Raw genomic sequence first — 14,517 nt, forward strand, 5'->3', positions numbered from 1 at the left:
TATAGCCATAACATGATAAAAACAGTGCACTAAAAATTGATTGTGGCCAATTTCAAGTACATGCCAATGAAGTTCAATAAGATCATCCTAATAACAAAAAAAACTATGCATTCAAATTCGTTGTCAATACATAATTCATAAAGCACTCATAGGTGCCTAAAAGAAGGGTATATGTGTGTGTGTGTGTGTGTGTGTGTGTATATATATATATATATATATATATATATATATATATATATATGTGTGTGTGTAATCGTTTTCCATAAGATGAACATCACAGGCTGCTCAGAAAAGCAGACGAAGAATAGATTAATGACATTGTTTAAGACAAGCATTAGGCAAGCTCACCCTTGCTCTCTCCTCAGGCCAAGCCAGGCAAACCAAGTGTAAAAAAATAACGAGGCAAGCTATAGCACAAGCTAGAAATAAAAAAAAACAATCAATTGAGCCAGTGGTTCCCAACCTTTTGACTTCTGTGGACCCCCTTTTATCGTTACTAGAACCTGGGGACCCCCACTGAATCATTACTGGAATCCAGGGAGCCCCCAATGAGTCATTGGGGACCTAAACTGTTAATTTAATTTTCTGAGCAGTCGCGGACCCCCTGAGTAGGCTTTATGGACCCCAAGGGGTCCCCGGACCACAGGTTGGGAACCACTGAATTGAGCTAATAGTATCATTAAGCGATATGAGCGCTAGGCAGAAACTTCTGCTTCCTCTTTTCTCAAAATAAAACAAGGGGGATCATGTGTAAGAAGCAACGTTACAAACAATGCCAATATCATCTGTCCTTCTACACCACTTACGGCTTAGGGTTTTCAGGGCAGCTTCATTCCTCTATAGGGGAGAACATTATATCTGACCTCTTTGATATTCCCTTCTGTGTTTTGGCTTAATCGCCTTTAGTGCGAGGGTGTTCAGGGAAAACAATAGGTTTACATGTTCACATTTGAATTTGACCAAAGGATTTTTATTTAATCACCCCTCCCCCACGAGAGTATGCACTGAAGTCTTACTATCAGATACATTGTGATGGCAAGAGCCTATGTGAAACCCAGAATCAGTAGCAGTGCTTAATCTGTGTTTTTTTAAAGTGGTACGGCCCTCATCAGAAGACCACTGCAGCTTGTACTACCCATTGCCCCTGCCAGTGTCCGTACCAACACAACTACTAGGATCACACTCCTACAAGTGTGACCGTTCCAGTCCCTGAAATGTATAAGGATTGCTTGGGCAGCAGGTAATAGTCATTTTTTTTGTCAAACACATTTTATTCAAATTTTATACGGGCACATGATCCTGTGGACAGCACACAAGAAAAGAAAGTCGTGAATACACCAAAGTTCTATTGATACATACAGTTGCTGGAAACACAACTTTATCGCTAGAATAAACAAGGTCTAATGCAGAATTGTCAGCTTATTAACCGTAGGAAACAAATCCAGTGCCCTATGTCCCCCCCAAGAACATTAAACAATGATCCATGCGAGAAAGAAAGGAATTCGTAGAGTGTTCCATGTGGAAGGGGCGTTGGCAGACCGAGATAGAACAGAGAGCCCAGGGCACTGGTGAAGTGGCCTCCAAAGCCCAGGGGTATAACAAAACTAAAAGAGATTTAATGCTCTTGTGCAAGTGGAACAGGCAGTGAGTGGTAGTCCCTCCCATAGAAACGTGACTAGTGCCTCCCATTTGTATTCAGAATTGGTATATGTATCTTGTAGAATGTCTGTCATCCACTCCATTGTTAGAGCTTGCCAGAGCATGGCGTGCCATTGTGTAAGGGAGGGTGCAGTGACCTTTTTCCACGCAGCAGCCATGGTTGTCTTATCGTCCCCCAGAAAAAGACACATAATGGAGTGGTCCCTCTAAGTTTGGTGACTTAAAGTATCATCATGTAAACCTCGTAGTGCAAAGTCAGGAGTAGATGGAAGTGCGTAGGCCAATATAGTTTTAATTTGGGCTAGAATCTCTGTGCAGAATGATTGAACAATTTCACCAGATATGTCAAAGGTTTCCTAGGAAGCCGCAAACTCTTCAGCAACAATCTGATGTACTAGGGAATATGGTTTTCAGTTTAGTGGGGTTAGAGGTACAAGTTTAATGCAATTTATTGTGTGCTTTTCTAAGTCCTTAAGAATGGTTGTATTTGAGAATGGCTGTCCAAAATCTGTGCAATTTCTTTCAGGTATTGGGTTTCCAAAGATATTCTCTCAAAACTGAATATGGCATAGTGTAGTCGAAGGGAAGGTGTCAAGTAGGTTGAGGTAGAGAAACGCAAATGCTCACTTGGCTCCCCCCGTTTGTTGAACAATTTGTTTGAGAGGAGTAAGATCCGTAGTAGCTGCCAAGTATACGTCTGGTTGTAGGACCCAGTGTCTCAATTCGGTATAATGACATCATTCAGAAATTGGCAACCCAAGTCTCGCTGTAATAGCCATGTTTAATGTGCATTGAATTAAAAAAACAGCTCTTGTTTTGTTCACCTCTAAATTAGACAAACAAAGTCACCAAATGGCAGATTGAAATAGGTGCTGGTGTTGACAAGTTCTGATGCTGAGCACTGGAAACCACAGGCTCAAATTAACCAATTTGAGGACCCTCTCAGGTCCTCATGGGTGCTAGTGGAAAAAGAAGTGCAGATATCATGTAATCTGTTTTAACCACTTGTGATATGCTCTAAATGCTCTCCCTTCGGTGCTCCAACTACTTTTTTCCCCCCTTTGAATCAAGCCCAGGACAAAGTGATGCTTGTGGCATCACCAACAAGCCAAGTCCTTGCACCTGTGCAGGGGATGTGTGTTTGCCCCTCTTCGGCTTCTCTTCTGTTCTTGTCTACGGCAGCCCAGACACCTCCCTCTCCAGAGACTTCTCTTGTGGGATGTGGTGCAATACCAGGCAGTGCTTTGTGGCTATTCTGTCGTACAAGTGGTACTCTCTTTGACCAGGCGTGGGTGCAGAGCTGTGCTTGCCTCCTGAGGTTCTTTCAGTTTGGGGATCTTGTTCCATACCAGCCGTGTGACAGTGACCGCATATCTCTCCATGAGTGAGTGTACTTTGACTTCTGCTGTCCTATTTTGTGAACTACAGTTTTTTCTTCTAACTTAAGTGGCTTTTTTTCATCAGTGGTTCCTGATGCCTTTTTTCTCTTTAAATATCAAGATCGTCCATCGGTATTTTTCTTTTTACTGATGCAAGACCTCAGCTTAGTATATTTTAATGGTTACAGATTGGTTAATTAAATGTATTAATAAACTACGTCTTCCATTGGTTAATGCAGTTCTTTCTGGCGTCGTCACATCAAAGGCTTTACATGTGCACGAGTCTTCTCTCTTACTCATTCTTGTAAGATTTAATTCTCCGATTAAATGTCCGATCACATTTGAAGCAGGTCCTTAATATACACTTACACTAATATCTCTGTGATACAAGAGAATGTGAAAAAGTAAAAGGTTATTTCCCCCTAGTGGTTTGATCACTCAATTACATAATCTTTTAAACATTTGCTTACATGATGCTCACCCGTGCATATTTAACTTTTTCTCAAATTAATGAATATAGGACCTTGCGCTGTACAAAATAGTCTCAACACTGGTATAGACGTGCTTGTAATTCAGTGTGCATGATACATAAAATGTCTGCACCCACGGAGAAATGGTGAATGTTTCCTCTTGATGTTAAGCAAAAATAAAAAATGGAATAGCTTTGTTAGAGCCATTTGTATGATTAGTACATAATCTTTTTTCTATGATTCTCTTTGATATGTTAGTAACCATATGGAATTTGGCTTAAAGGTCACTATCAAAAACTGTGCTATTTCGGCTGCTCTTCCCTTGTGTTAGAACCTTCTCTTCATGGTCCCTAAGCCTCTGCAGATGTTAGTACAGAAAAAGGCAAGACCAAGACTGGAAGTGTAAATGCCGACCTGGGAACTATTGAGCGCTTGTTGATAAAGGCTAGGTGATGTGTGTACCAGGTTAATCAGTAAGGGGGAATAGCAACAGCAAAAAGCTCCAAAAGATGGAACCCCCTTTTTTTTTTAAATCGCTGCCCTGGCACACCACTTCTTCCCTTATACCCCCATTTCTGAGCTTATATCATATCCACGGTCTCTATTGCCTGCGTTTAAATTTCATTTGCCATAGAGAATCCTACCTCAGAGCAATGCTCAAAGTGTCTATCACAGGGAGAATGCACCCTACTCCCTGGGCTAACTATGTAAGAAACTGCCTAAAGAGCCTTAGCCTGGAGTCTCTGGCTAGAACCAGTTGTCGTTACCATTCCCACTGCTGCTATGGTCAAAGAAGCATTCCTATAGCTAAACTCAAGGCTCTCACTGGCTTAGCAGGCATTTCCATTTTCACCCGCAATTATTTGCACATAAAGGCCGCCCTGGGCATGGAACAGTGCTTGAACGATATCAGCCCCGATGCACACTGCACTTTATAACTAAACTTCCGCCTAGGCATTTTGTCAATTAAAACGTATGTTGCTAAATTCTACAACAGCAACGTCGATTCTGACCTCTGTCCCTCTGAAGTGGGCGGTCAGGAGTCAATAATGCACTTCGTTATTTTGCACTAAAACTAAACATTTACGTACCAGTTGGCTTATCCCATTGTTCAAACAGTTTTCGATCGCATCTTGCACGGAAGCACTAGCACGGTGCGCCAGATCAGAGTCACAAACTGTTTTACAAGGCTGTAGCAGGTTAGGTCATGGGAGCCTAGTTAGCGACAAGATCAGCCAGCCACTTACATTGTTATTGATAAGTCACGGTTACACCAAATCGAGACTCTTTATCATCATTATGTTTTACATCTATGTATTTTGTACAGCTGCAAAGGGTATTATTCATATGCTATTTCAGCATGGCATAAATATGCTAATGAAGAGATGTATGTATTCGGTAAAACTGTGGTGCAGGTCAGATAGGCCTTTAGTGGAGGTTAGTTGGATGTATGGCAGCAGAGGGGTGACCCATAAACTTTGTTATGTGCTTTGCTTCCCATCTTTTCTGGCAAGTAATTTGATTGAGGAGTACTTGATTGAGTCTATTCTAACAGAACTCACAAGGAATTATACTTATGTGACGTACAATTAGGAATTATCCACTCATTTGTATTTCCCTTACATTGCACCTTGAAGTCATTTTGTACCTTATCATTCATCTGCGGTGCTCATACTAGAGGCACACTCGTTTGTGTATTCTAACCACGGTATTACGGAATGGCGTTAACTTTTGTCGTGAGAGCTCTATGTTGTACGTCTTTGGTGTAAAGTCTATTACGTTCATCATTTCTCTTTCTAAGGTAATGATTGTAGTAGGTGGACAAGCGCCTAAAGCCATTCGGAGCGTGGAGTGTTACGATTTTAAAGAAGATCGCTGGGATCAAATAGCGGAACTTCCATCAAGGAGATGCAGAGCAGGTACTGGGAGTTGCACTCTTCTTTACGTTGATCACACACTATTACATTGTCGGTGAGCACCTCTGCCTCCTTGCAAATGCCTGGTAGGGCAAACATGGGGGACCAGTGATGTGTCCAGTAAGCAAAACACGTTTAGGCAAGACTGTTTTGCAAACATAGACCTCATACCACACATCCCAACTGGTATGACAAAGCCATTGGGTTACAAATTATGCAAATTAAGACTACAATAAATTCTAATTGGATAGAACGCATACACCACTGACTAATTTACACAAAGCAGAACCACTTCATTTATAAAATAGTGGCATACACACCAACACTTGAAAGCAGGAAAGATAGAGGTTGTGAACAATAAATTGGGGTGGATTTTCGCCCTTTGGCTTGTATTGAAAAGGAGGCAATGTCAGACGGGAGAATGGTAAAACAAGTAATTTTTGGTATTACAAAATCAGGAGCCTCCTGCTTGAATCAGGTGTGTTGGTATGTATGCAGTTTGTCAGCCTAATCAATTGATTGCGCCGTGTTGGAATTGGGCCTGGTCACACATGCACATGAAGGCCATAGCTGACGGGCCAGTGTATTACTTTGCCAATGCTTTTGACTACGTTCTTAACTTGTTTAAGAAAATTGTCATCTTTGTGTATTAAAACTGTGTCTTCAGGTTACTGTAATTCAAAGGCAATTGTACATTTCTTTAAGCCCATAATAATTCTCCTGTCATGCGATGTGTAGTAACAATAAGCAAGCATTGGCAAAGCCAATAGGTCTGGTCTTGCCAATGGTCTTCAGTCATGCTGCACAGCATCTTTGATGCTGTTCGGCACGGATAAATAATTGTAAAAAAAACCTTTTGACACGTTCACCAGCGCTGCCTTTTGTAGTTGTGCACACCACGCATATTTGCACCTAGAAAATGATGTTGTTGCCTTTTTTTTGGTTACTGATCTGTGTTGGATTGGTAACTAAAAAGGCAAAAAAATGAACAAAACCATTTTTTGTTTTTTAAGTGGGTAGGAGGAAGCAACATAGGGGCTGGAAATATCGTGGGCTGAAGCAGTACTGGTAGCACCGGTGGGAGAGCAAAAGTAAAATGGGGGATGGGGTGGCAGCACAGGGGGTGTAGGCTGCAAACGGGTAAAAAAGAGTAACGTAGGTGGAGCTGGCAGGTGAAAAAACAGAGGTGAGAGTGCAACATGAGCAGGAGTGGTGGAGAAGCTTACCGGCAAGAGAGAACACCAGAGTGCCCAGAGGGAGCGCTTCCTGAACAGGGCCTAATAGTCCAGTTCCCATCAGCATCACTCCACACTTTTTGCGTGTTTATGGTTTTCTAGTTCAAACGGGAGCAGGTGTGGGGTTAAGTTACTCCCGATACTCTCCTTTTGTGTGTCAATGGAGGAGAGAAGAACACAAGTGCAACAAATGGAAAACACATGCACTCCTGTACAGTGCTTAAACAATAAGAAAAAAGTAGCACTTGAAAAGCGAGTAGTGGAAGGTCACAAATAAGGCATCCATGCTACAGGGGAAGGACAAATGGATGAAGAGGAAGGAAAGCCCACACAGTCTAGTGAATAAGAAGCAAGCAAATAAAAGTGATAATAAATCCAACAAATGGTAAGCAGTGGGTGGGTTGTTAGTCGACTGTAAACTAACAATACGTCTTGCATCTGCTATGTAGTAGGTGAGACTTAAAAAGGATTCTATACCTGCTATAAGTACAGCAGCCTGATAGGAAGCACTTATCCTATGCTATTAAAATTCCATGCAGTGGGTAATTTTGTAAAAACATATCTGATAGACTTCTAGCCGCAGATTCCTTATCTTAGAATTATCCCCAGGCATCAGACTAGATCCCGAGATTTATCATGATCAGTACCTCTGCATTCCCTGGTAGGTGGCGTCGATCAGCTCTGCGTGGTGTCAATCGCGGCATCCACACCCGAAGTGGCATGGGCAATGCCTATATACGCTCCAACCCAGTGCGCTGATGTCAGTCCTTTTCTTTCCGCACCAATTGGTGCAGATCCAGAGAGAGCTACTCCTTAGTCACTGTTTGAATACAATGTTTTGACTTTTATCAAAGTCTTTTTGAGAGAATCCTCTCCTGGTGTAGTAGAGATGTCATCTCGGAAGGCCGGCTTTAAGCCCTGAGTTGCCTGTCATTGTTCGATGTTGGTGATAAACCCACACCTTTTTTGCCTCTAGTGCCTCGAGCGCGACCACAAAATCTAGACCTGCGTCAGCTGTTGTGCGATGAATCCAAAGGCCTTAAGGGAGCGGTCCCTCAAGCACCTGGTGGCTCGCTTTGCGATGCCGCAACGGACTTGAGCCTGGTTGAGAAGAAGGTCCCAAGATTGGTCTTCATTGGTCTTCAGGTCATCCTGGTAAGTCCCACAGAAAATAGAAGAGCAAGAAGTCGAACAGTTGTTTGACTTCACCTAGTCTGTCGCCAACAAGACAAGGGAATGTTGACATTCGAGGCCTTGCTCCACGGTTGACCAAGTGCCTGGGCCGTCTCCGCGCCTCTCCAGGAGTCCAGGAGCTGGAGTGAACCTTGCTCAGCTTCAATAGTTTGAGACCATGCGCCTCAGATGTCAGCGGCCTGCTCCTGACAGTGCACCTTGGGGCCCTTCGGTTTGGGAAAGCCCTTATTAGATCTACAGCAACTGCTTCGGCCACAGCACCAGTCGGGCCCCTTGGATCCAGGGATGGATCTGGACTAGTGCTGGTCCTACCACCTTGACCTTCCCTAGTGCTGGTCTCGATTCCGATGCCGCCCCCATTCTGATCCCAGACTCTGATACGGAACCATAGGGCATGTTGACTCCGGTGCTGACTGGAGCCATGCCTACCTGTCAGAGCCTAAGCCTTATTTTTCTGTGGGCTAGGACTCGGGGAGGACTAGGTGGGGTCGCTGGATCCTGACGAATACTAGTCTGTGACCCAAACATGGACTGGTGTGAGGGTTTGGAGGAATCCAGTGGACTGGGCATCTCTCCAGAGACTGGCATGCTTTCTACCTCTACCATGGCTATGTAGGGGGAAGCATCATTTGCAATAGTGGTGACAAGGGCAGCCGAGGTGCTTGACCTCATCCTGCCCTCTGTGACAGTCAAGACAAAGTCTTGACGGAGGTGCTTCAGTCAGGAGTGACCATCCTCAGACCTGCTTCTTCCATTTAATGAAGCCCTTACAGACGTGCTACTTGGGACCTGGTCCAAAGCCCAGCACAAGGCCTCCAGTTCCAGGGGACACACATCTTCCTCACATATTAACCCACCCCAGAGAGGTTGGTGGTATAAGGCTATACCACCCACGTAAATCCTGGCTCATTCCCTACCACACCACCAGATAGGGAATCCAAGAGGTTGGACACCTAAGGGAAGAAGATATTTTCTTCCACCAACCTACCACTATGGTCCGTGAACACTGCGTGCCTTTTGGGACGTTACTCCATGCAGATTTGGATTTGGTTGCACAGGTACTGCCAATGGTCCCGGAGGTGGCTCGGGCCATACTCTCCCAAGCTGTTGCTGACTGTAGCGATGCAGCTAAGTTAACGATCAGATGTGGACCGGATACCACAGACTTGTTAGGCAGAGCGGTTTCATCAATGGTGACCTTACGTCACCATGCCTGACTGAAGACAACTGGCTTTTCTGGAGATGTCCAAGCATAGCTTATGGACATGCCCTTTGATGGCTCCCATCTCTTAGGAGACGAGGTGGATTCAGCACTAGAGCGCTATAAGGACAGCCGCGCTGTGGCCAGGTCCATGGCCCCTCGCCACTCCCAACCCCCCTTTTTCTCCTTCTGTGGCCACGAAAGGGGCTCCCAGCTGCATCTGTACCCTCCCATCCACCGCAACACGCAAGCTTCCAAGCCTCTGTGTGGCTGAAAATGCCATACCCACAGACCCCATGGGTCAAGCAGCCAAAGATCGAGCCAGTCCAACCCCCACCCCTCTGCAGCCACACCCTCCAAAACTTTATAGTCTGCCCCCTTTCGGCATAATGACCCCATTAAAGGCAGGATATGCAATCACCTGCCCAAAGGAGGTCTATCACATTAGACCAATTGAATCTTGGAATTGTTCAGAGGGAATACTCCTGCCCCTTCGTATCTACTCCTCCACCCATGCCACCTGCTTGCTACAGACTGATGGAGGATCATCTCTCCTTGCAGTCAGGAAGCAAAGACTTTCTTGGCCAAGGGAGCCATAAGCAGGGTGCTGAAACCAGAAGTAGATCGTGGTTGGGATTCCTGCTACTTTCTGGTGCCCAAGAAGAACAAAGGCCTTTGTCCTTTACTCGACCGGCACCCTTTCAGTTTCTTTCTCAAGAAGAAGTTCAAAATGCTCATGTCCTTACTGCACTGAATCCAGGAGACTGGATGGCAGCGTCAGCCTTGCTGGACACATATTTCCACATTCCCGTCCTCCCTGCCCATAGGCATTACCTGTGGTTCACTGTGAGCCAGGAGCACTTTCAATTCACCGTGCACCCCTTTGGCCTTACCAGCACCCCTCAGGTGTTCACAAAGGTGATGTCTGTGGTTGTAGCTCATCTGCAGAAGGGGTGCCAGTCTTCTCCCATCTCAATGACTGGCTGCTAAAAGGGGGCTCACCCTAGGCTCTCATATCCCACCTTCAGACTATGGCAGACCTCCTGCACTTTCTGGGGTTCACTATCAACATGCTAAAGTCACACATGACTCCCTCTCAGACGCTTCCTTTCATCGGAGCTGTTCAGGACACAGTGCAGTTTTCGACCTATCCTCCTGAGTCCAGGATATTCAGGCTTTAACACCAATGTTTCAGCCTCTATCCTGGATTTCGGTTAGACTGACTCTGGGGTTGCTGAACCTAATGGCCTCCTGCATCCTGCTTGTGACACATGCCCGCTGGCATATGCGGACTCTGCAATAGGGCCTAAAGTACAATTGGGTGCAGCATCAGGGGAATTGTTCTGACATGGTCCAGATCGCGGAGAGAACTGGGAAAGACCTGTAGTGGTGGCTAACGAACTGCAATTGGGGCAGCATCCGAGCCCTCTCCCTTCCCCAACCAGATCTGACAATAGTGACAATCACTCCTGGGATGGGGCAGTTATCTGGGAGAGGTGGAGATCAGAGGTCTCTGGTCTCTGGCAGACTCCAGACTCCACATCAACCTGGTGGTACTGCAGTAAACAGGCAGGGTGGTGTTGTGGACCCTTTGTCTCTGGACATTTCTGGAACATCAAGGTATATCCCAGGTTGTTCACACTTGGTGGGCTCTCTAAACACTAGGGCAGACGAACAAACCCAAAGATATGTAATGGATCAGGAATGGCGTCTCCCTCCGGAGGTGCTGCCAGGTCTCTTTCAGCAGTGGAGAGAGTTTTGGTTACATCTGTTTGCCACTGCTGACAATGCTCAATGTCTGCAGTTCTGGGCGCTGGAGTTTCCAAGGCGGCTTTCAGTCAGAGACGCCTTTTGTATCAAGTGGAGCTCTGGCCTCCTGTAAGCTTTTACACCCATACCACTCTTGCCCAGAGTTCTCAAGATCAGGAATGACTGAGCCCAAGTCATCCTTGTGGCTCTGGACTGGGCTCACAGAGTTTGGTATCTCGAGCAGTTGTATGTGGCCGTTGATGAGCTCTGATCAAGCTGGATCTTCGGGAGGATCTTCTGTTGCAGCAGCACGGGAGGTTCTCCACCAAACCTGCCAACCCTCCGCCTCCTTGAGTGAAGATTGAGTGGCAACAGTTGACAGCTTTCGACCTTCTTCCTGAAGTCTGTAATGTTACTCTGTCAGCCAGGCTTCTCTCCACCGAAAAGGTATACGCCTGCTGTTAGGGCGAGTTTGTGGCACGGTGCACAGTCAAATAGGTTGGACCCCCTGTCTTTCCCTTGCTCAGCAGAGCCCTGCTTTGGGCACCTTAAAGGGCTATCTTTTTGCTATATGTCCTTTTCTCTGTTTGACTGACCAGCTATCCCTTTTCAAACCCCCTGTTGGACATAGGTGTCTGAAAGGTTTGCAACATATGTTTCCTTCTTTTTCCTTTATTATGCCTCAGCGGGACCTTAAACTAGTCCTGATGCTCCTAATGTTTGCTCTATTTGAGCCTTTTACAACTGTCCTCTCAGGCTTCTTACCATCAGGATGGCCTTCCTGGTGGCAACAACAACTGCCTGGAGGATCACTGAACTGAAAGCTTTGTCATCAAAGCCTCTATACCTGAACATCTACCTAGACAAGCTGGTTCTGCGAACTAGAGCTTCCTTTTTGCCAAAAGTAATTACTCTCTTTCATGTGGGCCAGCCCATCACCCAGCCTACTTTTTACGCTCCGCCACATTCCTCTAAAGAAGACAAGCAACTTCACCGTCTAGACCCAAAAAGAGCATTGTCATTCTACCTTGACTGCAAAAAAGAATTCCAGGTTGGCGACCAACTATTCGTGGGGTATGTCAGAGCAAAGAAAGGAAAGGCTGTGTAGAAGTGGACCATCTCCTGATGGATCGTGCTCTGCAATAAAATCTGCCTCACCTTGGCCAAGAAGGCAACCCCAAGAGGGCTTGTGCACTTATTCTACTAGAGACAAGGCGGTGACCACTACATTAGCAAGTGAGGTTTGGTCATTGACATCTGCTAGGCAGCAACTTGGGCATCCCTGCACGTTTCCAAGCACTACTGCTTGGACAGTCAGGTCCATAAGGATAGGCATTTTGCCCATTCGGTCCTGCAGGACTTTTTGGTTTGAAATTGTTTTGCAGAACCACCTCCGGGGAGCTATTCCTTGGATATCTATTTCAAAGTAAGGAATCTGCGGCTAGAAGTTTCTATCAGATAAATGAGTTGCTTACCTTCGGTAACACCTTATTTGGTAGAGACTATGCGTAGCCGTAGATTCCTTACTGACACACCCATCCTCCCCGCTCTACGAACGTATTTTTAGAGACAGGGCTTTCCTCTTTCGAGGCTGTAATTTCCCACACTGGTGGTCAGTGTTTTTCGTGGTTCTGCACTCCTGGCGTGGAAAGTCTAATGCCTGAGGATAATTCTAAAGTAAGGAATCTGCGGCTTTGCAGTCTTTACCAGATAAGGCGTTACTGAAGGTAAGTAACTTGTTCTTCTCTGTGTGACAGGGTGTCTGAACCATATGTCCACCACATTAAGGGTTCAACATGGTTTCTTGTTTTTTTTCTTTTTATTTGTATTGCATATGATTGAGATTAAAACAAAAAAAAAAGTTGCACAACCTTGCCAAGGCCAGACATATTGGCTTTGCTAATGCTTGTCCTTGAATGTTTTCATCCGAGAATACTGTAGGACGTGGAGTCAATAAAACAAATACTGAAGCTAGATGTTTTAAAATGGAGTTTAAAATACAATGTTTGGTGAAATTAAATATTAATTTGGTAGGTATGTACATTAAAGGTTGTTGTCGCAAAAATAGAAAAACAGAACATCTAATGTTGGAGAAATCTCCTAGAAGCTAAACAGATTTTTAAAGTTGCTGTCAGCAGTATAAAAAGTACATTTGTCTGTCCTAGATATGAAGACTGGAGACATGTGAACCTAGATAATCACTGCGTGGCCTGTCTTGCTGTTTTTATGGTTCCCTTGGCACAAGCTCTGGAATTTCATCTGCCTGTTTTGTCAATTTTATTTCTAAAATTAGGTACTTAAAGTACATTAGGAGTATTTACATTTTATAGTTTGATGCATATTAGCGTTTTTAGCGCAATAAACGCTGGCGTCATCATTAAAGATGTACGTCAATCTCAGATTTTCCTGGAGGGCTTTGTATAGATTTAGTTTTCAGTTGTGTAACCAAGACTTGAGTTTCTCGTTTGTTAGGTAGAGTGATGGAACACTTTTTTCCCACAGGGGTGGTGTACATGTTGGGCAAGGTTTACGCGGTTGGTGGCTTTAACGGCTCTCTAAGAGTGCGCACAGTGGACGTGTACGACGGTGTGAAGGACCAGTGGACCTCCATCGCCAGCATGCAGGAAAGGCGGAGCACGCTGGGGGCTGCGGTGCTAAACGATCTTCTCTACGCAGTTGGTGGTTTTGATGGAAGTACAGGTATTACTAAATATAATTCAGGCAAATGCGTGAGTTAGAGTTGCCCACAGGTGCTGTGCTTCACCTCAGAAGAGTATCTCGTGTTCAGCTTTCTCTCCTGTTCACAAGGAAAGTGAACCTACTTCACAGTTTCAGAGTCAGACACACCTCCAACATTTTGCTAATATGTAAGGAAGTTGCTTTTAAGATATTGTAAAACCAGTAATTTTACTAAATGCATCTTTTAAATGTTGTGTTACCAGGTAACGTAAGAGTCAACATGTTTTTTCTGTTGTATAGTAGGCCCAGACAGAAAAAATGTAAGCATGCATACGTGCACCAGAAGGTAAACATTATGCTTGCAAGTATGTGAGTGTGTAATATATGCTAGGCTCATTTACATTGCTTGTACATAATGTCAGAACTGGCTTTGAAAAATGGGCGACGTTTGAGAGGCAAGGAAATGCAGTGCAAAATTGGTTAAGATCCAAATAAAAGTGTTTTGGTGGGCAATTGTAATGAGGAATGTACCCAATTCACTTATCTGATAATCTAATTTGTACCCAAAAGAATATTGTATATCTAATGCAGAGAATTTACTCAAGTTTACTGGTTACGTCTGCATTTAGAAAAATATGTGTAGGATGAAGTTACATATAAGATGAAAGACGTATCCATATATGAAAAAAGTAAGGTGCAAATAAAAAGAATATATGTGTGAGTGTACAAATGCATCATTTATTACATAGTCCCACAGTTTAATTATAGCAATGTGTTTATCACACAAAAGTTACACTTTAATGCCTGTTAACTAGCGAAAAGTCACTGTTATTCTTTGTGTAGCTTACTATGTTTTTCCAACACTTTTGAATCGGTCCCCTATTGTTTATGATTTAAACATATATGGTCTGTACTTTATTCAAATTCCATTGTTCTCTGTACCGTCCACATACCCTTCTAAGTAAGTCAAAGACCCAAAATATCGACAGAAAGTGTTCATCGCCATGCTCCTGCTAGAAACATTCAATTGTCTTC

The 14,517-nt window shown here is 44.4% G+C and overlaps 1 protein-coding gene across 4 annotated transcripts in view; it reads left to right on the forward strand.

Moving 5' to 3' along the window:
* Nucleotides 1–14,517, forward strand: part of LOC138245566 (kelch-like protein 3) — a 416,865-nt gene that overhangs the window by 356,970 nt on the left and 45,378 nt on the right. For all 4 annotated transcript variants that reach the window (XM_069199266.1, XM_069199268.1, XM_069199267.1 and 1 more), the window contains 2 exons: nucleotides 5,310–5,427; nucleotides 13,306–13,503. In XM_069199266.1, the coding sequence (XP_069055367.1) occupies nucleotides 5,310–5,427; nucleotides 13,306–13,503 (316 nt within the window). The remainder of the gene's footprint in view (nucleotides 1–5,309; nucleotides 5,428–13,305; nucleotides 13,504–14,517) is intronic.

This window comes from Pleurodeles waltl, chromosome 7, assembly GCF_031143425.1.
Source record: "Pleurodeles waltl isolate 20211129_DDA chromosome 7, aPleWal1.hap1.20221129, whole genome shotgun sequence".
Lineage (NCBI taxonomy): Eukaryota > Metazoa > Chordata > Amphibia > Caudata > Salamandridae > Pleurodeles > Pleurodeles waltl.